Source organism: Lynx canadensis, chromosome A1 (genome assembly GCF_007474595.2).
Source record: "Lynx canadensis isolate LIC74 chromosome A1, mLynCan4.pri.v2, whole genome shotgun sequence".
NCBI classification, from domain to species: domain Eukaryota; kingdom Metazoa; phylum Chordata; class Mammalia; order Carnivora; family Felidae; genus Lynx; species Lynx canadensis.
Genome location: NC_044303.2, coordinates 141079911 through 141105912, shown reverse-complemented (window position 1 = coordinate 141105912; position 26002 = coordinate 141079911). Strand labels below are relative to the sequence as shown.

The 26002-nt window shown below is 40.6% G+C and overlaps 1 protein-coding gene across 1 annotated transcript in view; it reads right to left on the bottom strand.

The window, feature by feature from the left end:
* Nucleotides 1-1129: 1129 nt before the first annotated feature.
* IQGAP2 (IQ motif containing GTPase activating protein 2) overlaps nt 1130-26002 on the bottom strand; it is a 296669-nt gene continuing 271796 nt past the window's right edge. The window contains exons 31-36 of the mRNA XM_030323348.1: nt 15618-15705; nt 13066-13278; nt 9945-10105; nt 7843-7980; nt 6679-6787; nt 1130-2084 (exon numbers count right to left, since the gene is read on the bottom strand). Of these exons, the coding sequence (XP_030179208.1) occupies nt 1971-2084; nt 6679-6787; nt 7843-7980; nt 9945-10105; nt 13066-13278; nt 15618-15705 (823 nt within the window). The 3' untranslated portion in view covers nt 1130-1970. The remainder of the gene's footprint in view (nt 2085-6678; nt 6788-7842; nt 7981-9944; nt 10106-13065; nt 13279-15617; nt 15706-26002) is intronic.

Below are 26002 nucleotides of genomic sequence, written 5' to 3'. Positions count from 1 at the left end.
GTCTGTGGGATTGAGCCCCACGTTGGGCTCTGCAGCGACAGCACACAGAGATTGCTTGGGATTCTCTCTCTCCTCTCTCTGCCCCCCCTCCGCCCCCCTCTGATCTCTTTCAAAAGATTAAAAAGAAGTTTGAAAATTTGTAATTTCCAAATTCTATTGATCTCACACTAAATTTAAAGTTCATTTTTGTTAAATGAGCTTAAGTTACACTGAGAAATATTTTGTAATCCCTATGAAAAATAAAGCCTGTTGAATGAGTAAACAGAATCCCAAGTATCAGGGGGCTCCAGCCTGAGAGTCTGAATCACTACTGTCATGAAGATAGCTAGCTAACATGTCCCCAGGAATCACTCTTTCTTTTATTAATAGTATCACCTCTCTCGTACCCCAGTTTAAAAAAATTTTTTTTTTTTTAGTTTTTTGAGAGAGAGAGAAGGGGAGGGGTAGAGAGAGAGAGAGGGAGAGGGAGAGGGAGAGGGAGAGGGAGAGGGAGAGGGAGAGAGAGAGAGAGAGAGAGAGAGAGAGAGAGAGAGAGAGAGAATCCCAAGCAGGCCCCACACTGTCAGTGCAGAGCCACATGCGGTGCTAGAACCCACGAACTGCGAGATTACGATCTGAGCCAAAACCAAGAGTCAGAAGCTTAAAGGACTGAGCCACCCAGGTGCCCCACCTCAGCTTTTAATTGAGAACAGGGCTGCCTGATTAAAAGATCTTATTTCCCAGGCTCTATTGAAGCTGGCTGTGGCTGCATGACTAAGTTTTGGTCAATCAGATGTGAGAAGTGACTCAAATTACTTACAACAAAATGGCATGCCCTGGACTTCTTTCTCCCTTCAGTGATAAAGACAGAGCTAAGTGGCCAGCCTGGGTCTCTAAACAATCTTGTAAGCCTGCTCACTTACCTCTGAACTGATGAATCTGACAAAAACAAACTTCTTATTTCAGTAACAGCTGAAAGGACGTGTAACCGACTGGGCGCCCCAGCCACAGGGTTTTGTAATCCCTCGGTTACAGCTTTTTAGTCTGCACCCTAACAAGTACAGCTGTCGACACGTTATTTCTTTTCCTGGTAAGCCCCACCAAGAACCTTCTACCCACAAAATGATTTCGTATTAGGACACCTAAAAAGTCCAATTCATGTAATTCAGTTAACATTTATTTTACATAAAACAATTTTCAAAGAATACATTTAAAAACCATCTAGATACTGATTTTATTGCATTACAAAAAATTGAGAGGCACAATTGAAGTATTCAAATAAACTGTGAGGGGCGGAGGTGGGGGCTTAAGCTCGCTATCCATGGTGCTCCTTAGTCACTTAAAGGCTCTGGGAACAAGAGCCTTTACCACAAGGCAGTAGTGCACTTCATTTAGTAGGAATAAATCACATAAAATATATAATTTTATACAGAAAGTGTTATTGTACTGTCACTTTCAATTACTTATAAAAACTTCATTTTGAATTGCACAAAAGTTCTTTAAAATTGGTAACTCCCAGAAGGCAGGGCTTAGAACAAAGTATCTGTGTAAATAATTCATTACAAATAATTAGGTTTCCATTTCTCCAAAGAAACAAATCTATGAATGATGACATTATTCAAACGGGACATTTAAAATTATTTTTTCATAGGAAAATAGGTCTACAGATTTGTCTCTAAGTCAGCTAAACTTATTTTCTCCCTACTTTAAAACAAATCACAGATTGCCAAAGTTTTAAGTCAGAGTACCTATACCACAGCATAATGTGGAAGTGTTTCCATCAATTCATTTTTTGTATTATTCTACCATAGTATCAAATTATCAAAAAGGCACATGGGTACATTCTTCAGAACAGTTTTGGTCATTTAAGAAAAAAAAAAAAAACCCACACATTTGTAAGCAGTGATTTCAATCATGTTTAACAACAAAAATATTAAGCAGATTCATCTCAATCCAGGTGATACAGATTCCATGACACTTCTGTAGGCACTTCACTTTCCATAGAATTTCTTGTTCAGCAGGTAGATGAGAAGGTTTACATTCACTTTAACCTTATCAAACATTTTCATTACAGCTACGCCTTCATACTGCATCTGGAGTAAATCCTGAAAGTGTAAGGGACATCATTAAACCTCAAATTTAACATTTTGCGTGCTTAAGAACATTCTTAAAAAAACATTCCAGAAGAATCTGTCGACAAAAATAGATTCAGTTGACCTAGTGACCTCTGTGGAGGTTCTTAAGTTTCAGTGTGCATCGGGATCATTTGGTTAAAAACACAAGCTAGTTAAAACACAGATTGTTGGGCCCCATGCACTGGAAGTTCTGACTTTGTAGCTCTGGGGTAAGGCCCAAGAATATGCATTTTAACAAGGTCCCATGTGATGATGGTATTGATGGTCTGAGTGCCATACTTTGAGAAGCACCTACCAAAATGAAAGAAAACAGATTTTTAGAATTGATGAGCACTGTATGCAAGAAAACCATCATCAAGTTAATATCAGATATGTAATTGTAACTTTTAAAAATTATTTATTTTAGAGAGAGGGAGCATGCACGTGGAGGGGGGGAGAGAGAGAGAATCTGAAGCAGGCTCCATGCCCAGCGCAGAGCCCCATATGGGGCTTGATCTTAGGACCCTGAGATCATTACCTGAGCTGAAATCAAGAGTCAGATGCTTTACTGACTGAGTCACCCAGGCAGCCCCGTAATTATAATTTTAATTGAAACATTCAAAATACAGATAATCCAGCAGGATGGGGCATATCCTTTAGACAGTGGTGTTTCTTTTTACAGTGGTGTTTCTTTTTCTTTTTCTTTTTTTTTTTGAGACAGAGGGCACAAGTGAGTGAGAGGGAGAGAGAGGGGAGGGGGCAAAGAGAAGGGGAGAGAGAGAATTGGGGCTCATCCGAAGAGGGAGTCGAGCTCACCTGATATGGGGCTCAACCTCATGAACCTTAAGATCATGACCTGAGCCAACTGAGCCACCCAGGTGCCGCAAGAACAGTGTGTTTTCTAAAGTGAAGTGAGCAAGGCTATCCCTTGGGGAGCAAAAACAGTATGAGAACTCCCATTTAGTATTTTCTCTCATTCTTTAAACACTTAAATTTTGTGTATATATTTTACAAAGTATATTTTGAGTCTAGTAGTAGGAACACGTATACTTTATTTAAAAACATTTTTTTAATGTTTTTATTTATTTTTGGAGGAGAGAAAGACAGAGCATGAGGGCGGGAGGGGCAGAGAGAGGGGAGGACACAGAATCTAAAACAGGCTCCAGGCTCTGAGCTGTCAGCATGAACATGTATACTTTACAAATAAGTACGTAAAGTGGGGATAAATGCTCATGTTATTTTACTGAAGTTGTGGACTACAATTTGGAGACCAGTGTACAAAGCTAGTCTTTCCTGATCTAGACTACTTTGTGTTCCTGTACTGAGAACAAGCCCTTATTCTCACGTCAGTCTATCGTTCTGTGTTTCACTGCCACCACATAATCAAAGGACATCAACTCTTGCTAGAATTAGTAACTGGGTCACACTAATCATATGCATGAGATTAAGGAGCAATGTCTCACAATAACATAGAACAGGGGGGCTTCCCCAAATAGAAGATATCATTCTTGAACTGCCCTAGACTAATACCCGGACCTCGTTTTCTTGTTCCTAGCTCTGGAAACTTGTTTTTTTTTTTTTTTTTTTTTTAATGTTTTATTTATTTTGATAGAGAAAGAGAGAAAGAGAGAGAGAGAGAGAGAGAGAGAGAGAGAGAGACAGAGGCAGGCAGGGAGAGAGGGGGAGAGAGTCCCAATCAGGCTCTGCACTATCAGCACAGAGCCTGATGTGGGGCTCGATCCCACATACCATGAGATCATGACCTGAGCTGATATCAAGAGTTGGATGCTCAACTGAATGAGCCACCTAGGTGCCCCAGGAAACTTCTTGGTTCTTAATGATAATGCCTTGTATCTCTATTAAGCAAGGCCACCTGCACAAGTTGGAATCATCTTTGAGAGAACTTTAGCTGTTGCCAGCGTCCCCCTCCACCTCCTCATATTCCTCCAACTGTACTCAAAGTGAGAGACACCTGTAGGTGTCTGCAGGGGAAGCAGCTGGGCCCCTAAGGTGGGGAGCAATGATAATGATTGTACTTGTGGACGGAAGATCAGATTTGAGACTTAGCTCCGCCATTTGCTATCTTATGACCCTGGGACATCACACCACCTCTCTGAAGTTGTTTTGTTTGTGTAAATTGGGACAACACTGCTAATTTCACAAGGGTGCTATTGGACATAGGAGATCAAAGTCCACAAGCCATTTGTAGGGGCCCATGCTTTGTCAAGATCAACTGTAATCCTGGGCGAGGGGCAATGGAGCAGACTGATGAACAACTTGGACTCCAGCTGCCTCTTGTATAATGAATTCCCTGAACCTCAGCTCTTCATCTGGGAAGGGAACGGCGTCAACCCCGTAGCCCTTGATAAACACTGAACATTATTTGTGGGAGCAGAACATCTTAAGTCGCACCCACCTGTTAGGTATACTGCCGACAGCTGCAGGATACAATTACGACATAATATTTAGGAAGTGAGGAAGGAGGGGAGAAGAAGACCCAGAAACATAATGTTAGAAGGGATCTCCCTTAGTTCTCTTAGAAATTTCTGTCCTTTTGCCAGTTCTTGTCTCACACTAAAGACCTGGCCATCAGGTAATTCACTTGTTAATGTAATTGTCTGAAAGCCATAAATATAAACAGAAGTCTGACTTTATTAGCTGTTAGATGCTGGGCTGGCTACTGGGGCATTCAACCTGTACAGAGTGTAATGCTCTGCTCTCACCATCTTGAGACGCTTAATAATTCTGAATAAGGGGCTGTACCTTTTCATTCTGTACCAAGCCCCACAAGTTATGTAGTTAGCCCTGGTGACATGTTCATGACTTTAAAAATCTGGGGTGTATGACTTCTCTGTATGCAGCGAAGGAGTAACATTTCACAATCAATTCTGTGTACAGATGAATGGCATGAAGAGTTAATCCTACCGCATGCTGAAACCTTAACAAAGGAGCAAATGAAGCTTGGTATTTGCACCAGTGTTCAAAGGAAGTGCCCTGGAATTCCTGAGGTCTCTCTGAACAGGTGTGTCCCTGTCACTTGGGATTCATCTGTCCAGTTGATGCTGATTGGTCTCGGGTCATTTCCTTCTTGACAAACACATGATACGTTTTTGCCACTTCTAAAGAAGAATGACTAACGAAGGCACATCCCTAGCAGCACTCTCTTTACTCTTCCCGTATTCATCTAAACGGTACATAAAGTAACTCAAGCTTTTCAGTTAAATTGTTAGATGGCTACATTTACTGGCGTTTAAAAATAAGGTAGAAAATAACGCTGTTTTACTTATGTATACTTTTCACAATTACTCATTATCTTTTGTTTTCTCTCTGGACTCTCACTCCATTATCTCAATGGCCCTTATCATACTCCTTTAGTTTTTTGTTTTTTTGTAAGTTACAAGCAATGCTAGAGGGGAAAGAAGGGCAATGGCATCTGCTCCTAGGAGGGGGAAATAATTTCAGGGTTCTCAGCCAGGGGCTCAGCAGGCAGGGAGGCTAGAACTTGTCCCTTGCAGTGGCTCATCAAGATGGTTTGTGTAGATACACACAGAATACCTGGGACCCATTTTACTAGTAGTTTGGGACCCACGTAAATAGGTGTTATTTCCACTGAAAATCTCTCATGTGAAAAAGAAAAACTCAATTACATCTTTTAATTGATCCTATGCTGAGGATCAATTTGGCAGAAGATGATCTTAAGCCTTGGATTGTGTTCTCCTTTCACTTTTTTTTGGTCATTGTTGTTGTTGCTCCTTTTGTTTTTGGACATAGAAACTGGATGTCTCAGCTTCCGTTCAAGTCTATTTGGCTTAAATATGGTCCTCATGAGAAAAAAGCAACAATTCCGACTGTAGACGCCATTTTTCTACTTGTAGATAACTATTTTGCATGTCTTATGTGCCTAAGCATTTAACAGATTTAATAAACTAATGTAGACATGATTCTAAGCAGGAGAAAGAAGCAGAAATCAGGTCAGTAAAGTTCCAATCCTGGGGATATATAGTCTTACAAAGAAATCCAAGTTCCTAATGAAAGAAAACTTTTGGGGCATCTGGGTGGCTTAGTTCAGTTAAGCATCTGACTTTGACTCAGGTCATGATCTTCTAGTTCATGAGTTCGAGCCCCACATCGGGCTCTCTGCTGTCAGTGCAGAGCCCACTTCGGTTCCTCTGTCCCCCTCTCTCTGTCCCTCCCCTGCTCACAAACCGCCCCCTCTCAAAAAATAAAATAAAATAAATAAAAAATAAAGAAAAACATTAAAAAATTAAAAGTAAAATAAGAAAACTTTCTCGCCTTAATAGCTTTGAATACTTTTATGCTATTTTTTTCCCTCTAAGCATCAAAATGGAAACATGACTTAGAAAAGCTGACTGCTATGGTTTGCCATCTAAAAGCGTTTTAAGTTCTAATACTTTGAAAGATCAGAGCTTTCCACAAATCATCAAAGCTTAAAAGGCCAATATTGGCAAATAAGGCTTGCAGTGGTCATCTGTTACACCCCCGTGTTGTCATGAAGAGGGCAAGCCAGGGGAAGCACGCCGCACATTATAAAACTCACCCCCACTTTGCAGAAATCCCAGCTTACCTGAATATTGAGCTGTACCTTCTCCATCTCAACACCAAGGAATTTTGATCTGACATCAAAGATGCCCACATCTTCAGTAGATATGATATCAAATGTAACATTTTTAAACCTAGTGAAGAAAGGGACATTCACATGAGGAATTGCAACTCTGTGTAAAGCTGAAACTAGTTAAACGGAATCCTACATTACCATGCTTAGTGAAAGGTTCACCCGCAAGTCCTAAGGAAGCCTCCCCAACCTCCCATCATTCCCCTTCCCCACTCTGCTCATTAAAACTAGGTTTGATAGCTCTTGTTGAGATTGTTGCCTAGAGCACCCAAGGAGATGCTTTATTACTGAAGAAATGCTATTAAATAGGGTCCTTGTTCTTAAAGAGCTTAAAATACAGTTGGAAAAATGGGGTTCGCAGATCCTGAGAATTAAATAGTGACTTAGACTGCTGAGACGCCAGTTGAATGTTTTAGATGGTTACTTCTATAGAAACTACAAAGACGAAGAAGCATTTTCTCTGAGTCAGTATGGTTGAGAGCAAAGGTATGCTGCGATAAACGGAACAGAAGCCAGGCCTGGAGAGAGGGCAGGAGTTAGAGAGGAGCGCACATGGTGGATGTGGCTCCCTGCAACAGTGATGGGCCACAAGGCTCACAGTTCTTTGAAAAGAGAGAACCCTCAGGCACCCAGTGCGGGCTGTGGAGGAGGGTTTCCATTTTCTCCTCTACATCAAACACGCACACCAGCAGCACACTGCGAGAGTGGCTCTGACCCGGGTGTTGGCACACATAGTCTGTGGCTCTGAGAAAGATACTATTGTAAATAACTCTATCAAGACAAAAAGACAGCTTTTCATTCTCAATGCTATGACTCAGCTTTTCCCAAGAGAAGGGGGAGGCTGGCAAACCCAAATGTACTGGACCAGCCATGGGAAACACGACCTGCTCAGCACTTCATACAACCCCCGGCACTGATGCTCGGGGTCTGATGGGCAGACTAGAGATTACAATACACGTACGTCCCCGCCCTGTCATCTGTAATCAAGGGTAAGCCTTGAGAGACCAAATGAAGCTCTCTTCAAAGGCCACAGGAAACCAAAAAGAAGTGAGTCAGATTTTACGGGAGTGATTAGAGGGCATGTGTAATTCTGTGCAGATTCCAGGCCACACTCACTGGTTTGTCTGAAGGTCGTCTATCCCCAGCAGGACCCCCTTCTCATGCAGCTTTGCAGCCGTGTACCTCACTGGCTTGGCTCTCTTCGCCCCTTTCGGTTCTCCTTTTCCATCTAGTTTAATTGACCTTCGAGAATTACTGAAAAAATAAGAATAAACCACCTGTTGTCATGACGGCAAACTCAGAGGTTGTGGTGGTGCCCACCACTGTTCACGCTTGGCCCCCACCGCCCTGAGTATGAAACTTTATTTTGTGAAAGTAGGTGGTGATTTTCCCTCGCCATAAAACCTCACTGCTGAAATGTAAGAGAAGGCTATTTACAAAGTGACCGACAGACTAGTACTTACTCTGTTTTCTCAGGCATATTGAACTAAGTGGCGATAGTAAGTCATGTCACAAGCAGCTTTGGTTCCGTAATATGAACTGCATACTCCTAAGTAAAGTCCTAAGTACTAGGACTGTTTTAGTTTATTGAATAAATACTGTGTGGCCAGCCATGTTCTAAGCGCTTTTTGAATACTGCCTCACCTTTGTAAAATCAACATTTCCATAGTGCTTGGAAATCAATTAATTCCTTTCTTATGATTTCATTTAGCTCTCATAGTAACACTTGTGAGGCTGGTACTCCTCTTGCCACCTTAAAGATGAGAAAACTTAAGTTCCAGAGTTCACTGGGCTCGGTCATAGATCACACAACGTAAGAAAGAATTAGAACGCAAATCTAGCTCGCCTCATTAGCGGCAAAGGTAAATGCCTTCAAGTGGTTGCAAGTAAAAAAAACAAACAAAAAAACCCCAGCCCTCTAACAGCCTTATTTCTACTGGGTATTATTAGCTGGATCAACTTCTTTCTCCAGGAATACAGTAATTTACAGGCTTCAAGCCAATGAATTAAAATTCAGAACTAGTGGGGCCCAAATAAGGGAGGTTTAAATTTGGTTATTTCCCTTCATCAAATCTTCTGTGATTAATGCAATTGATTATTCCATACAGCACCATTTCTTACTGCATGAAAACATTATGCTACACATTTAAATGGGTAATTAAAATTTGATTAGTATCAGCCTTACTCTAGTAAGTAGGAAGGACAACAATGAGCAAAGAATACTCATTAAAAGTGGCTCTGCTGTGTATAAAAAAATCTGTAATATGTATGCTAATGGGTAATGGGGAACTGCCAAATTTTGTCTTTCATGTCAATAATAATTAAAAAAAATTTTAAACGTTTGTTTTTGAGAAAGCGAGACAAACAGACTCTGAGCAGGGGAGAGGTGTGTCTAGAAGGAGACATGGAATCCAAAGCAGGCTCCAGGCTCTGAGCTGTCAGCACAGAGCCCGACGTGGGGCTCAAACCCACGAACCGTGACATTATGACCTGAGCCGAAGTTATATGCTTGACTGACAGAGCCATCCAGGTTCCCCATCAATGATAATGTTTTAAAAGCACTAAGTAATTTAAAATCACTAGGCCACATTCTGCTAGTTGCAAATACCTGGGGTTACTTAACATCGTTTATTGTAAATATTCAAAAAGTAAGAGTAGCTTCAATTTTTTTTTATCATAGTGTTTGGCCTCTTTGAGTAAAAGAGACCAAAGGGAAAATGAGAGTGCCTCCCCAAGCATTAAAGCTACTTCCTTAGGGGGCGCCTGGGTGGCTCACTCGGTTAAGCGTCCGACTTCGGCTCAGGTCATGATCTCACAGTTCGTGAGTTCAAGCCCCGTGTTGGGCTCTGTGCTGACAGCTCTGAGCCTAGAGCCTGCTTCACATTCTGTGTCTCTCTCTGCCCCTTCCCTGCTCATGCTGTGTCTCTCTCTGTCTCAAAAGTAAATAAACATTTAAAAAAAAAAAAAAAAAAGCTACTTGCTTAGAATACAACAGGTTGAGCTACATGAATTTTAATACTGATGGGCAATTAAAAAGTATCTAAATGCACTCCTGACTTCTTAGATCCCAGTAGCAAATCACAAAATCCAGATTCTAGTTTTTTGGTTATAAAAGAAAGCAAAGAGTTTGCTTCCAAACCCCATCATCCAAGTGGGTAAAATAATTGACACCCATATAAATCATGACATTACAAATGGATATATGATTTTTAACTTACCGTCTTTTTAAGTTGTCCAAGCAAGTCTTTATGTAGGTGTCATAATAATTAATTTGCTCTTCATAAAATGCCGCCTTCTCATTAAGTGCATTCAGGGTCTGCTGAAGTTTTGCCAATTCAGCTTTTCGAAGCTTACGATGTATTCTTTGATTTCGAATGTCCTAAAAAACAAGTAAAGGCTATGATATGACATTTAAGAAGGTTAATTTATGACACTGCCAATTTGGGACAAGAAGAATGTGGACTATGAAGTCACTGTTTGTGACTGTTAACCTGTAACTTCCCTTAGTCACCTTAATCTTTATATATATATTTATATTTATATGTTTATATAAATATATATTTATATATGTTTATATAAATATATATTTATATATGTTTATATAAATATATTTATATATGTTTATATAAATATATTTATATATGTTTATATAAATATATTTATATATTTATATAAATATATTTATATATGTTTATATAATTTATAATTTTATAATATATATTTTATAATATATATTCTTATAATTTATATATATAAATATATATATTTACATAAATATATATATATAGTTGTGTGTGTGTATACATATATGTTTAAGTTTAACTTAAGCAATCTCTGCACCCAACCTGGGGCTTGAACTCACGACCCCAAGATCAAGAGCTCCATACTCTACCAACTGAACCAGCCAGGTACCCCATAATCTCTGCAAACTAAGGTGCTCCCCCCTTCCTTGCTTACTTCAGACTGGCAAAGGTCCCTAATTCATGTTAACAGAGATGCTAACATTTATTTTTGTTTTGATGGAAAAGAAGAGAAGCATTTTTAGAATGACCATAAAATGAAATAGTGTTCTAAAAGGGGCATAAGGAAGACTTCAGTAGGAGATAGCAATTTCTTCAAAATGTTTTCAACATTCCACTTTGAAGAATACTTTACCTGAAAAGGTTTACATGCAATTACTGCATCCATTTTAGAAATAAAAACAAAACAAAACAAAAAAACAATGCACTTTTTAATCTGGGAAACAGTTCTTTTTTTTCTTTTCTTTTTTTTTAATCTGGGAACTATTTCTGAAGGCTTGCAAAAACAACTGAGCTCTCAAGGCTGACTGGAAAGATTTAACTTTGGTGACTACTGCTTGGATTTAAATACAGTTCCTAGAACATCACGTCGTTCAAGTTACTCACAAATTACAAGGGCTATGCTATGTTTAAACTTACAGACATAAGATTTATTTGTAATTCTAAATGGTAAATCATGAAAATCATAAAAATGATGCTTGTTTAATATTATTTTCCCTATGTGGACAAATTAAAAAACATTCCCCTAGGAATCCAGACAGACATACACATGTATGTGTAAAAATTGTCCATTAAACAGGATCTTTTGGAGGATACCTTCATGACAGCTTTTTTTAAAAGGCGAAAACATTAATTTTTCTACTACATATTTGCAAAGACAGATATTTTCCACCCCAGGGCTGTAGAAAGAAATGTGACTTCCCTTGAGTCACAGTCACTTAGGCTAGGAGGAATAAGCCTATTGCCAAAAGTGACCATGACTTTCCACGGAAAAAAGAAATGGAGGTGATTTTCCACCAAGAAATTAAGATAATTTACTTTTTTTTTCTGATCACTTAACTGCTATGAACCTCCAGACCCATTTTTAATTTGCATGTTTGGATGCAAAGAATGAAATGTTCTTTGACCCAAATATGTATTTCCTTATCCTTGGCAAACAGATCTCAGCCATATCCTGTGATGTTTCCTCACACTAATTTGAGATCCTTTTCTCAGGAAGTTTCCCAACTGTTAAAATACGGGATGAGAAAACAGAAAGCAACATCTAAGTCTCAACTGCATTTAGGGTCAATTGTTCAGAGGCAAATTCTCAGGGACAAAGAGTTATCATCTCAATGCCAGGTCCTAAGAGCAATTGGGCTATATGACAACTCAAGAGAGAACTCTCATAAAAGTGTCATTTAAAAAAATTTTTTTTTAAATGTTTTGTTTATTTTCGAGACAGAGAGAGACAGAGCATGAACCAGGAAGGGGCAGAGAGAGAGGGAGACACAGAATCCGAAGCAGGCTCCAGGCTCTGAGCTGTCAGCACAGAGCCCGATGCGGGGCTCGAACTCACGAACCGCGAGATCATAACCTGAGCCAAAGTCGGACACTTAACCAACTGAGCCATCCAGGCGCCCCAGAAGTGTCATTTTTAAAACTAGTAGGTATTGGGAAAAACAAAACCAAAAAACTAGTAGGTATTGGAGCGCCTGACTGGCTCAGTCAGTGGGGCATGTGACACTTGACCTTGGTGTTGTAGGTTTGAGTCCCATGTTAAGTATAGAGATTACTAAAAAAATCTTTTAAAAACCCCACAAAATTAGTAGGTATTGTTTTAAAAGTATAGATGAAACTTGTCTATTCCATTTCCTGAGCATTTATTTCTAGTGTGTCAAATGTCCTAATGACTTGGAAAAGTTGTGACTTTTCTCTATTAAAAGTCATCTATGGGGGCACCTGGGTGGCTTAGTCGGTTAAGTGTCCGACTTTGGCTCAGGTCATGATCTCATGGTTTGTGAGTTCGAACCCCACATCAGACTCTGCTGTCAGCACAGAGCCTACTTCAGACCCTCTGTCCACCCCTCTCTCTGCCCCTTCCCCACTTGTTCTCTCAAAATAAATAAACTTCGAAAAAAAAAAAAAGCCATCAATGGGTGTGGAACCCTTAAAAATCTGTAATATTGGGGCCCGTGGGTGGCTCAGTTGATTAAGTGTCTGGCTCTTCATTTCAGCTCAGGTCATGATCTCATGGTCGTGGGATTAAGCCCTACATGTGGCTCTGTGCTGAGTGAGGAGCCTACTTGGGATTCTCTCTCTCCCTGTCTCTGCCTCTCCCCCAGTTGCATGCTCTCTCTCTCTCAAAATAAATAAATAAATGTTAAAAAAATAAAGCAAATGATCCTTTAAAAAAGTCAAATAAAAATCTGTAATATTGACCATGGCATTACAACTATGAATCACAACTATGTCACCTCATAGACTGCCCAGCATATGACCAACGATTAGCCAGTGTTGGTCTGCTAAGTGTAGAAGGAAGAATACTATTTTCAAAAACCTTGGCAATCTCATTGAGAATGTCTTGGTACTTATTTTTGGATGACACATGTCTGGTTTGTTCCAAAGTCCGAAGATTTCTCTGGATTTTCCTCTTCTTCTGCTGCAGGGGTAGCTGTGCATCTTCAATCATAGACTGGCTATGCTTCATTTCTTCTGGGGCCTGGGAATCTATAATCGCACGGCTCTCCATGTCTCTGGCATGATCTGCTTCCTGAAAAGGGAATATCAAGATGTTGACTTTTCTCTGATTCCCCCATCTCACAAATTCATAAGCTGTGTAAGGCAAGTTAATGTCAAAATAAAAGAAGTCCTCAGGTCAGAGTTCAACGGCCAGAATCAGCACGTGCTCATGGATTTTGAAGTAGGTCTTTGGAGGGGATTATTTCATCTTTTTGAGAAATATAGCAGTGGTGGCAGGCCTATTGTGAGCAAAATTCTCAATGGCTCCTTTAGCGCAAACATGACAGATCACCTTAGTAACAAACATACTCCAGGGGGGAACTGATGTCTTATAATTCCCTGAGCGGAAGGATTTCCATCTGCTAGAGACTTCAGTTGAGGAAACTAAGACTACATTATTCATGAAAACACAGCTAACACCCTGAACATCCAGAACCTGACTGAACTCTCACACCTCAGCCATATTTATGGAGATCTGTAAGCCAGGAAGGCAGAGACCTTTGTTCTAATGAGGGAATAATTCTCAAACTACCAACTCTGAAAAACCTGCAGGGTTTTCAGGAACCAAAATGGAATAAGAATATTCGAGCTCATACTAATTTCCCAAATAAATGAAGAGTAAATGAATGAACAGAATTTGGACAGGTTGTTAAAAAAAAAAGTTTTCTAAGGAGACTGGTGATCTTCCCATTTCATTAGATGATTGACACAATAAGTGAAGTCTAAGGATACAAGTATTATCAGATGACAGATCAGTATCACCTAAACAGGAATAGTTAACCAGGCCAGCAGTAAATAACAATAGCAACTGTAGCACCTAATATGTTGCTGAACATCTAATATGAGCCAGGTATTCTACCAACTTAACATGTTTTAACTCATTTTTTACTGCTGAGAATTAAGCACTATTATTATTCTCATTTTATAGCTGAGAAAACTGAGGCTCAGAAAAACTTCTAAGTGCCCAGAATTACATAGCTAGGAGATGCAGCATTCTGAGTGACATTTGGGGAAAAATTAAATATTCAATAAGGACTAAAATTCTCTTACTAAATTCCACTCACATTGTTTAAAAATATTCATACATTAACCAACATCAGATCACTTGTAGTTTTATTTTATATATTTTTAAAATTAAAAATTGACAGTCATTTCTTAGAGGCAACCACTTTAATTAAAAATGATGCAGGGGGCACCTGGGTGCCTCAGTCCCTTAAGCATCCGACTCTTGATCTTGGCTCAGGTCAAGATCTCACCGTTCGTGAGTTCAAACCCCGCACTGGGCTCCCTGCTGTCAGTGCAGAGCCCGCTTTGGATGCTCTGTGCCCCGCTCTCTCTGCCCCTCCCCCATGTGAGTGGGCTTTCTCTCTCTCTCTCTGTCTCTCTCTCTCAAATAAACAAACGTTTAAAAAAAGTAAACTCTTGGGGCGCCTGGGTGGCGCAGTCGGTTAAGCGTCCGACTTCAGCCAGGTCACGATCTCGCGGTCCGTGAGTTCGAGCCCCGCGTCGGGCTCTGGGCTGATGGCTCAGAGCCTGGAGCCTGTTTCCGATTCTGTGTCTCCCTCTCTCTCTGCCCCTCCCCCGTTCATGCTCTGTCTCTCTCTGTCCCAAAAATAAATAAACATTGAAAAAAAAAATGAAAAAAGTAAACTCTTTAAAAAAAAAAAGAATGACTCAGGAAAATTATGGGTAGCTCTGCCAGGAAGTACCTAATTAGATAATTTTGTTAACTTTTTCCAGGGAGTGACACTTATTGACAACTAAACAGTGACAGTAACAGTGAATTAATTTCATTAAAAATGAGTGAAATAAACAATGATGTATTTTCACAGATGTTGATAAAGATTTTAACGCAAGATTGTTATGAATCTTTAGTTGCTTACACCAGGGTAATGGTGCTCTGACCTGACGGACTGAACACATTTGCTCCTGAAGCATTTAGAAAACAGTTTTCATGTGTGAGACACTGGTTTGTTTCAAGTTAGCCAACGTGTAAAACATGAGAGGTATTTTCCAATATCCTATTGACCAGAACTATCTCGTAACAACTTACCTGCCCACCCACTGAGTGATGAAGTTTACGATGAGCATTCAGAAGCTTTGAATGACCCAGAACTACCTTCACAGTCTAGGACAAAATTACATTCAGCATAAATTTGGTGCTGCATTTTCTATTTCATTCCATTGGATAGGGATTTCATATATATGACTCAACTCAGCTGGCTAGAGTAAGAGATAAAATTCCTTACTTTCAAACCATGTCACTTACAGTGTTTTCAAGACAACAGTAAACACTGGACATGAAGATCAGTCAAGTCAACTTCCACACATGGTACTTATTATTTTACATTCAAAGACCAATTACTTAACCTCTTTTGTAGTTGCTGGTGTCTCCAAGATTTCTGTCAATGTGTTCCCTGGTTGGTTCCGGATGACATCAATGATCAGCTTTTTGGTCCTTACAAAATTGAGAAGAGACAGACTTTCAGACAGCAGTCCTGATGCACAACCATCTGCTTTTCCCGAGGGAGTGCACAAACACATGCAAAGATAATCCCTGAAAATAAAAGTCTTTTGGAAATTCACATCTGCTCTGAGGCTCCTGCAAGTTCGCTAATGCTTGATAACTGAAGTCTGGGTTTTTACACACTGGATGTCGTGGGATTATGGTGTCAGTAACACGGGGACAGGTATGTCATAGGATTCCTTATCTAAACACGTTTCCTTCTTTGTAGGCTGGGACTATTATTGATGAGTGGGATGGACAAGTGGTGCCGATATGTCCTGTTACCACAGAGGATGCAGGAATGATATCTAGTACCCTTGCCTCTTTCCCGACTTTAATAATGCTTAAGCTTCTGAGCCTGTTTAATACATTCTAAGTCTTTAGGAGCCAGTCCAAATGTTACCTTTCCTGCTCTGAGAAAGTTATGAAATGGTGTAAAGGCCCGTGGGAGTGAGCGGTCCCAGATGGGCTGTGGGGGCTTTGGCTGCCGGCTGACAGAGCCACTGGGAGGACAGTGTTCAAGAGCCTCAGGTCCCTTGGAAAAGCTAACTACTAGGCTTGTGTCCTTGTCTTCCTGGGGCAGCTAAGAGAAGAGCTGCTCAATGAAACATCAATAGCTAGGAAACTCAGCTGGAGGCGCTAAAAGCACACTACTTTTTCCCATGTGTCCCTTGATGTGGTCAGCCACCCCTTCCTAAAAGATCAGGTTATGTAATGATGTGAAAAAATTTCAACATAAAAGGCAAGAGGTCAAGTCTGTGTACTTTTACATGAGTGGCAAAAATAGTGGAGATAGCTTCCTTTCCAAAAAATGGAAACATAAACAGAAGCTGCCTAAAATTATCAACAGGTCTAACTGATGACAGAAGTCTCACTTTTTTTGCTGCTCTATGGTATTTAACCTCACTAGTTCCAAAGGCACTGTGTGACATCACTAGATGATATATTTCCCCTTCAATTACAGCAGGAAATGTTCACATGGCATGAAAATTAGAAAATGAAAACACAACATTGTTCTTGTCGTGAAACATCAGGGCAAATGACAGAGAAAATCCTCAAGGTTAATTCCAAATATATTATTTTTGAAAATAGGATAAAATCCAATAAACCATCTGTAAACACTTTTGTCATTTATTTATTGCAAGTCTATATGAGGAGAACAATTATAGCCATTTCCTCTGGCCCATGACCCTTCACTTTTGGGGATTTACAGGCTGTCTGGGAATGTACAAATACTCCTCCGAGAGTCAAAGGTGGACACACAGCTGATTACAGCCATGTGGGCGAAGGCACTGTTTCTAAGGCGGCTGTAGCTTAGAGAGCCAAGTCTGGTTTTCTCCTCACACTACTCCTTCTACCAATCATCATGAATGTATTAAACAGGAACATCAAGTTAAAAATGAAAACACTGGATGATTTTAAAAATATAGACACAGTGATGGTTTCATATTTGAAATAACATTCTGGGAACTACTTATGGTACATGTTTCCAGGAAACTCCCAGCTCATCTCTTCAGAGAGGGTATCTGGTGACCAAAATGACTAGGGTCACTAAAGCATGCTGTGCAAGGGACAAAGAATGTTTGTTAAGGAGTTGCTCAAGGACAAACTGCCTATACTGCATTTTTGTCTTGGAATTCTACTTTACGTCAAGCCTGTGGAATCCCCTGCCAAAGTTCTATCCTAGGCATCTCGCATGTAAGGAACCGTCCTGTTTCAGGATAGGGAACTATCTCCCCCTACAGTATGCCTAATGGTTATGGGTACTGGGGTCAGACAGATGTAAGGTCCAATTGGGGCTCCTGCTGCTTACTAGCTGTGTGGACTTATACAAACTATATAACCTCAATGACTCTTTTTTTCATTTATATAATGGGATTCTCTCAGAGGACTTATGGGAGGACTGAAGGGAAAGTGGCACGTAAAGCCTCTCAGTAGGATCTGACATGTAGTAAGCACTCACATGGTCATTAAAGCTGAGCTGCCCAAGATGGCAGCCATTGGCCACAGGTGGCCATGGACCACTTGAAACATGCCTGGTCCAAATTGAGATGTATTAGAGGTGTAAAACACACACTGGATTTTGAATGCTTAGGATGAAAAAACTAACAGTTTTTTACACTAATTACATATTGAAATACTGACATTTTTGATACATTGGCTTAACTAAAATATATTGGAATTATTATTAATATTTATGTAAGCTCTATGCCCAGTGTGGGGCTTGAATTGATGGCCCTGAGGTCAAGAGTTGCATGCTCTACCAGCTAAGCCAGTCATGCACCCCTAAATAAAATAAATTGGAATTAATTTAACTTAAAAAAATGTTCATTTATTTTTGAGAGAGACAGCATGAGTGGGGGAGGTGCAGAGAGAGGGCAGGGCAGAGGAACTGAAGTGGGTTCTGTGCTGACAGCAGAGTCTGATGGGGGGCTCCAACTCAGGAACCATGAGATCATGGCCTGAGCTGAAGTTAGATGCTCAACCTACTGAGCCACCCAGGCACTTAATTTCACTTTTTTTTTTTTAAACGTTTATTTATTTGAGAGAGACAATGTGCATGTGTGGACACAGGAGAGGGCAGAGAGGGAGGGGGAGAGAGAATCTCAAGCAGGTTCCATGCTGTCGGCATGGCGCCTGACATGGGGCTCAATCTCACAAATTGTGAGATCATGACCTGAGCCAAAATCAAGAGTCAGAGGCTTAACTGACTGAGCCACCCAGGCGCCCCTTCACCTGTTTCTTTTTCTTTTTTATCTTAATTTTTATTTATTTTAATGTTTACTTTTGAGAGAGACAGAGCATGAGCTGGGGCGGGGGAGGGGGGTGGTGGCAGAGAGAGAGGGAGACACAGAATCCAAAGCAGGCTCCGGCTCTGAGCTGTCAGCATAGAGAATGATGCTGGGCTGGAACTCAGGAACCATGAGATCATGGCCTACGGCAAAGTTGGAAGCTTAACCGATTGAGCCACCCAGGTGCCCCTTTCACCTGTTTCTTTTTAAAATGTGGTTTCTGGGTTTCTCTGCTGATGGCCCAGAGCCTACTTGGGATTCTCTCTTTCCCTCTATCTCTCTGCCCCTCCCTGCTCATGTGCGCGCGCATGCTCTCTCTCTCAAAATAAATAAACAAACATTAAAAAAGTTAAAATGTGGTTTCTAGAAATCTTAAAATTACTTGTGTGGCTCACATTGAATGTAGTTCGGCAAGTGCAAGATTGGAAAATTCCATTCTTCTGCAGGAACCTCACTGTGAGAGACCTGCCTTCCACTGAAGTCCACTCACTGGACCTGGTTAGTCATAGGAATTCTGCACTGAGGGGAACCTTCCGGAAATAGTCCAATCCCTGATTATACAAATGAAGCAACTAAGATATAAGAGGCTCAGTGGTTACACAAAGGTCACTCTGTTTTCTAGGGTTGCAAAACACAAGTTGAATGCCCTTTCCATATCATCAGCCCCCACAAACCTGTACAGAGGTGCCTCGAATGTGTCCCCAACCCCTCTTCCGCTACCTTTCTTTTTGTAAGTGAAACCTCCAGTTCCTTAAACCTCTTCATGAGAGGGCTTAAAGAGAATTCATAGTTTTGCTCACATTTGTTTGCCAATGGTCTTAAGATGTGTCCCCTCCTCACCCCAGTGCAAACGCAAAATTCTAGATAGGGTTTAACCACCATAAACCAACTGGTTAGAGTATTGGCTCTGTGGCTGTTCAAACAATATGTAAGATATGCTGATCAAACCAAGGACTCTACCACCCTCCCTGTTTGAGGAAGTATCTAATTCTGAGGAAGAATAATAATAAAAAGAAAAAAAGCAAGAAAGAAATACACCAAGGATGGGGCACCTGGGTGGCTCAGTTGGTTAAGCACCTGCCTCTTGGTTTCAGTTCAGGTCACGATCACATGGTTTGTGAGATGGAGCCCTGCATCGTGGTCTGCACTGACAGCATGGAATCTGCTGGGGATTCTCTCTCTCTGCCTCTCCCCTGCTTGTGCTCTCCCTCCAAAATAAGTCAATAAACTTAAAAAGAGAGAGAAATACACCAGGAAGTTTGTTCATCATAGTTGTGTTCAAATCCTACTGTTGGTGAATGAGACCACGTGGTGTTTGTAAACTGGCGTGGCCCCTTAGATTTGACCATTCCAGTCACATGGCATCTTTTCCTATGCTCTGACCAGCAGCATCCCTGAGCCTCCCCCTCTGCCTGACACTTTGTCCAAGTTTGAAAAGGAGTTCATGTTTGTGGAATCTAAGGAATACTTCCAGTTGTTTAAAATTCTTCTAATACGATTATACATTTTTATAACCAGACATCAAATACCATCTTAGCCATTTAGTGCCCCTGCTAGTTTTGGACCAAAAGCAAAGAAATCTTTCAGGTGGGATGATAGATGCTCCACTGAATCATGTGGTAAGAAAACAAATTCTTGAGAGATGACAACTGAAAGCTCTCAGGCAGCAAAGTATGATTGCAACCCACAAATGTTGCCTTCTACTTAAACACGCATACTTTTGTAGAAAAACAACCTTAATAAAGGCCATAAGGATTATGTATTTTTTTTTTTTTTAAGTAAGCTCTACGTTCAACATGGGGCTTGAACTCACCAGCCTGAGATCAAGAGTCACATGCTCTACCGACTGAGCCAGCCAGGTGTCCCAAAGATCACACATTTAAAAAAAAAATTTAAAAAAAAAATTTTTTTTTTAACGTTTATTTATTTTTGAGACAGAGAGAGACAGAGCATGAACAGGGGAGGGGCAGAGAGAGAGGGAGACACAGAATCTGAAACAGGCTCCAGGCGCTGAGCTGTCAGCACAGAGCCCGACGCGGGGCTCGAACTCACGGATGTGAGATCATGACCTGAGCCGAAGTCGGACGCCCAACCGACTGAGCCACCCAGGCGCCCCCCAAAAAAATTTTTTTTAATGTTGATTTTTGAGAGGCAGAGTGCGAGCAGGGGAGGGACAGAGAGAGAGGTACAGAATCCAAAGCAGGCTCCAGGCTCCGAGCTGTCAGCACAGACACTGACACGGGGCTCAAATCCACAAAGCGCAAGATGATGACCTGAGCCGAAGTTGGTACTAATGCGACTGAGCCACCCAGGCGCCCCATGATCACACATTTTAAGTTGAATCATAAGTTATAATGAGAGAGATTTGCAATTGTGTAGTTTTTTAAATAATTTATAAAGTGCTAATGCAGCCTTCATTTGCTCATTGCATCCCTTCCTTCCCCTCCCCCTTTTTATAGATGAGACTGAAGCATAGGTGAGTTGCTCAGAGTTCTATGGCTAATAAGTGACAGATTCAGGCTGTCATCCAAGGTCTCCCCAGGATTCCTCAACCAGGTTTTTCTGGTTTGTTTTTTCAATACCACCAGGCTTGGTACTATTGACAGAATGGCGGTAGCCCAAACTGAGGTGCCTTATTTAATAAACCCACAGATGGGAAACAGAATGTTTCTCCCTATCCCCCATATGTGCTTTCATGTGCCTCAGATCTATTAGTCAGTCTTTCTCTTTGGCCTGGAAAGAAGTCCCAGCATCAGTTATGCAATAACTGCTTTGCTATCATTCTCATTATTTATTCTAAGTTTCCTAAGAATACAAAGAGCAGTGGCCTTGCCCTCAGTGAGTTGTAAAATCTTGTGATCCAGAGTGTAGGCCCTGCAAGACTTAAGACCATCTGAGTCTGAATCCATTTTCCACTCACGAGCCATATTGCCTAGGAAAGAGTTTTTGTCTGTTCTGTGCCTCATATATAAAATATAGTTAGTAACCTCTACCTCTTGTGGTTGCCAAGAATATAACATGACAAATTTCACATATATACGAAGGAATGAATATACATATTATTACCTACCTGTATCTATAGGATAGTGCCTGTCACATGGTAAGCGCTCCATAGGTGTTTGTTATCATCTTCATCTAACTATTAATTATAAAGTTAGCACGCTATAAAGTTTACAAGCATAAGGATATTAACAATGTCTCAAATTCTTCTACTGCAGGTGCTCCCATGAAGATGAGTTATTCATCACTGTAAAGCTAGTTATTTTGTAATTAATCATAAGGGGACGTTGGTGAAAGTTAAAAACACAATCTGTTTAACAAGGAAGCAAGAAAGTTTTTTTTAATTTTTTTTTAACGTTTATTTATTTTTTTGAGACAGACAGAGACAGAGCATGAACAGGGGAGGAGCAGAGAGAGAGGGAGACACAGAATCCGAAACAGGCTCCAGGCTCCGAGCTGTCAGCACAGAGCCCGACACAGGGCTCGAACTCATGGACCGTAAGATCATGACCTGAGCCGAAGTCGGACACCCAACCGACCAAGCCACCCAGGCGCCCCAAGAAAGTTTTTTTTGATAGAGAAAAGCCAGATACTTTCATATCCCAAGTCCTCTTCATTCTATGATTGTCCATTTCAAACTAACTTCCTGAAGGCCTTGTCTGATGTTAGTTAAATTCGGTTCTGCAATGAAGATCCTCAAGAAGTATGTATTATGTTTGAGATAGGAATTTGGTTAGCTTGGAGAAAAGACATCCCCATACAACTTTTCAAATCAATATTTAAAGTGTGTATTAATGGAGAATCCATGATACAGGGCACATGAGTTTAAAGCACGTCAGGGACTAGCTACTTGCTTCCCATAATTTTAGACTTAAATTTCCTCACCACAAAGAGACAGACTTGGGCTGAATGGTCTTCAAGCTTGCTATCATTGACACATTTTATAATTGTCTATTATTAACAAGATTTTAAAATATATACCTAAAATATATGTCTTTGGAAGTAAGGTTTGACTAACATCATGAAACTAATTCTGTCCAACCTTCTGGGCAATATCCAAATCCCACTTTCAAGGAAGGCTACTTGGACAATCTTCTCTTCAGGTTGTCATCCACACTGATCACTGGGCTGCTTAGTGAGGGGCTCTGCCTATGGCAGGATCTTAAAATATGCCCAGAGGAAGACTATCTAGACCCCAGAGGTCCATGAAAGCAGCGAATTATCAAGAATTATTAAAACACTAGCCTAGTAGTCCTTTTGTATAAATGAAAAAGTCGATCATACAATTCACTACGAATTGCAAGGAACCCCAAGAAACCAAATGAATCTTGAAAAAGAACAAGTTGGAAGACTTATGCTTAGCAATTTCAAAACTTACTGCAAAGTTACAGTGATCCATATAATGTGGGACTAGGATAAGGACTGACATAGATCAATGGAATAGAATTAAGAGTCCAGAAAGTCATACGTGTATGGTCAATTGGCTTTCGACAAGGGTATCTAAGTCCATTCAAGGGAGAAAAATAGTGTCTTTAAGTAATAGCGGTAAGACAAATGAACATGCACCTGCAAAAAAAAAAAAATGAAATAGGGCTTCTGCCTTACACTAAACACAAAAATTAGCTCAAAAGGGGTAATACACCTAAACATAAAATAAACTATAGAACTCTTAGAAGAAAACACAGGAGTAAATGTTCAGGACTCAGGGTTGGGCAAGGATTTTTTTTTTTTAATTCAGACAGAGTGCAAGTGGGTGAGAGAGGTGCAAGGGAGGGGGAGGAGGAGGAGGAGGAGGAGGAGAGGAAGGAGGAGGAGGAGAGGAAGGAGGAGGAAGAGGAAGGAGGGGAAGGAAGAAGAAGAGGAGGAGGGAGAGAGAGAGAGAGAGAGGGTGGGGGAGGTAGGGAGGGAGGGAGAGATATGACTCTGGGATCATGACATGAGCTGAAACCAAGACTCAAGACAGATGCTCAACCAATTGAGCCACCCAGGTGCCCCAATGATTTCTCATTTCATGACGCCAAAAGCACAAGCAACAACAAAAAATAAACTGTCCTTCATCAAGTTAAAAAACTTCTGTGCATAAAAGGACATTACCAAGAGCATAAAAAGGCAACCCATAGGAGTAAAAAATATGTGCAAGTCATAAATCTGGCAGGTGTCTACTCTCTAGAATATAGAAGGAGCTCTTAGAACTCTGCAACAAAAAAGACAAACCAAAAAACAGGCCCAAGACTTGAACAGACATTTCTACAAAGAAGGTACACAAATGGGTGACAAGGACAACTCAACATTATTTATCATCAGGGGAATGCAAATCAAAATCACAACGAGATACTACTTCATATGCACTAGAATGGCTGTAACAACATAAAACAGAAAATAAGTGTCTGTGAAGATGTGGAAAAGTTCGAACTCTTGTACCTTGGTGGTGGAAATACAAGATGGTAAAGCCACTATGAAAAGAAGTTTGGTAGTTTCTCAAAAAGCTAAACTTAGAATTACCTTATGACCCAGCAATTCCACTCCTAGGTTTATATCCAAAAGAAGTGAAAACAGGTGTTCAAATAAATACTTGTACACAAATGGTCACAGCAATACTATTCACAATAGTCAAAAGGTACAACCCGAATGTCCATGATCAATGTGCTGTATCCATACAAGGGAATATTAATCGGCCAAAAACATTATGTGGAGTCAAAGACAGATGCAAGAGATCAAATAGTGTATGATTCCAATGATATGAAATGTCTAGAAAAGACAAGTTCATAGAGACAGAAAGCACTAGGGACGCTGGGGCAGGGCCTACAGAGCCCTGAGGGTAGTGGGGGAATAACTGATTAATAGAAGTTCTGGAACTAGAAAGTTGTGATGGTTGTGTGACATTCTGAATGTACAAAATGCCACTCATTTGTATACTTGAAAAGATGGTAAATTTTATGTTATGTGTATTTTACAACAATAAGAAAAAAACAAACAAACAAACACTGGTTCTATGTAGTATGGCGGTTAAAGGAGCAGACAGCATTTGCTTCCAGCACATGCTGGGGAGCTGGGACAGGGCCATCCAAGGGCTGATGTAAGTAGGACAATGAACCAGGTTTCCCTAGCTAAGATATATGGTTGCCCAACATACCTAACTTTTAAAATCAATTCCAAAAATTCGCAGACCCATCAACGCTCATTCAGAAACAAGTATAAATATATATAAATATAGGATATTGAGAATATGTGGTATTTTAGACTACCCACTTTATGATTTCCATTCATTAATGCATACAAGTGAGTTGAATGCATTTAGAAAATGATGTTCAACTAACAGACAAAACCAATTATGAAAACATTTCTTCCCATTACTTCTAAGGACAAAGCATATGAGATCATAGGATACTTGGCCTAATTTAATTTGCATGGCAGAACCACAGAGTCTCTGCATTTCCAGTTACCTTTATAATTGGCAATTTCTCAGAGGAACCCAGGGAACAGATTGCAAAGCTTCCCCCGTCTCTGTTGCCCTGCCCTGTGTTGTCTCTTTGCAAATTCAATATGAGTTGGTAATCAGCAGTCTAAGGAAGTACCTTCAACTCTTAAGAGGCCAAGAGTGTGTAAGAGTTCTGCAGCTTGGCTTCTGTCCTGCAATTGAGCTGTACTCCCCACCATCAGACTTTAGACCCCTGGGAAGCAGGGACTGCTAATGGCTTCTTACTGCTGTCTCCCCAGAGTGAAGCCAGGGCCATGGATACAGAACAGGTCCTCAAAAGATCTGCTACATGAATGCATGAAGCCTTAGATGATCCGAGGACAAAATAATCAAGCCTAATTAGAAGAAGCACACATTGCAGCATAGGACAATGAACAAGTCCCCCCCCCCCCACCATTTTTATGGATGAGTGTGAATATCTGGGAAAAAATTAACTGGAAATGAGCGCTGTTTGAATCATGTCAGCGGCAGAATAGAAAGCTCTTGTTACAAATGAAAACCATGTCAGAACTCTGGACGTGTAACTTGGAAGTAATGTGTCAAGTATTATTTAAATACATAAGTATTCCATTTTGGTCACCGTTTCTACGTCCATTCTCCACCTCACTCCAACACATCACTCATAGAATATGCATCCTTGTTTACATAAGTTTTTTTTTTTAATTTTTTTTTAACGTTTATTTATTTGAGACAGAGAGAGACAGAGCATGAATGGGGGAGGGGCAGAGAGAGAGGGAGACACAGAATCGGAAGCAGGCTCCAGGCTCTGAGCCATCAGCCCAGAGCCTGATGCGGGGCTCGAACTCCCGGACCGCGAGATCGTGACCTGGCTGAAGTCGGACGCTTAACCGACTGCGCCACCCAGGCGCCCCTGTTTACATAAGTTCTTAAAAGCCATATTGGTTGCTGAGCAAGCATTTTGGTCTATGGTGTTTTGATTTACGGTGATGTACCTCATTCTTTCTCATTCTTTATGTAA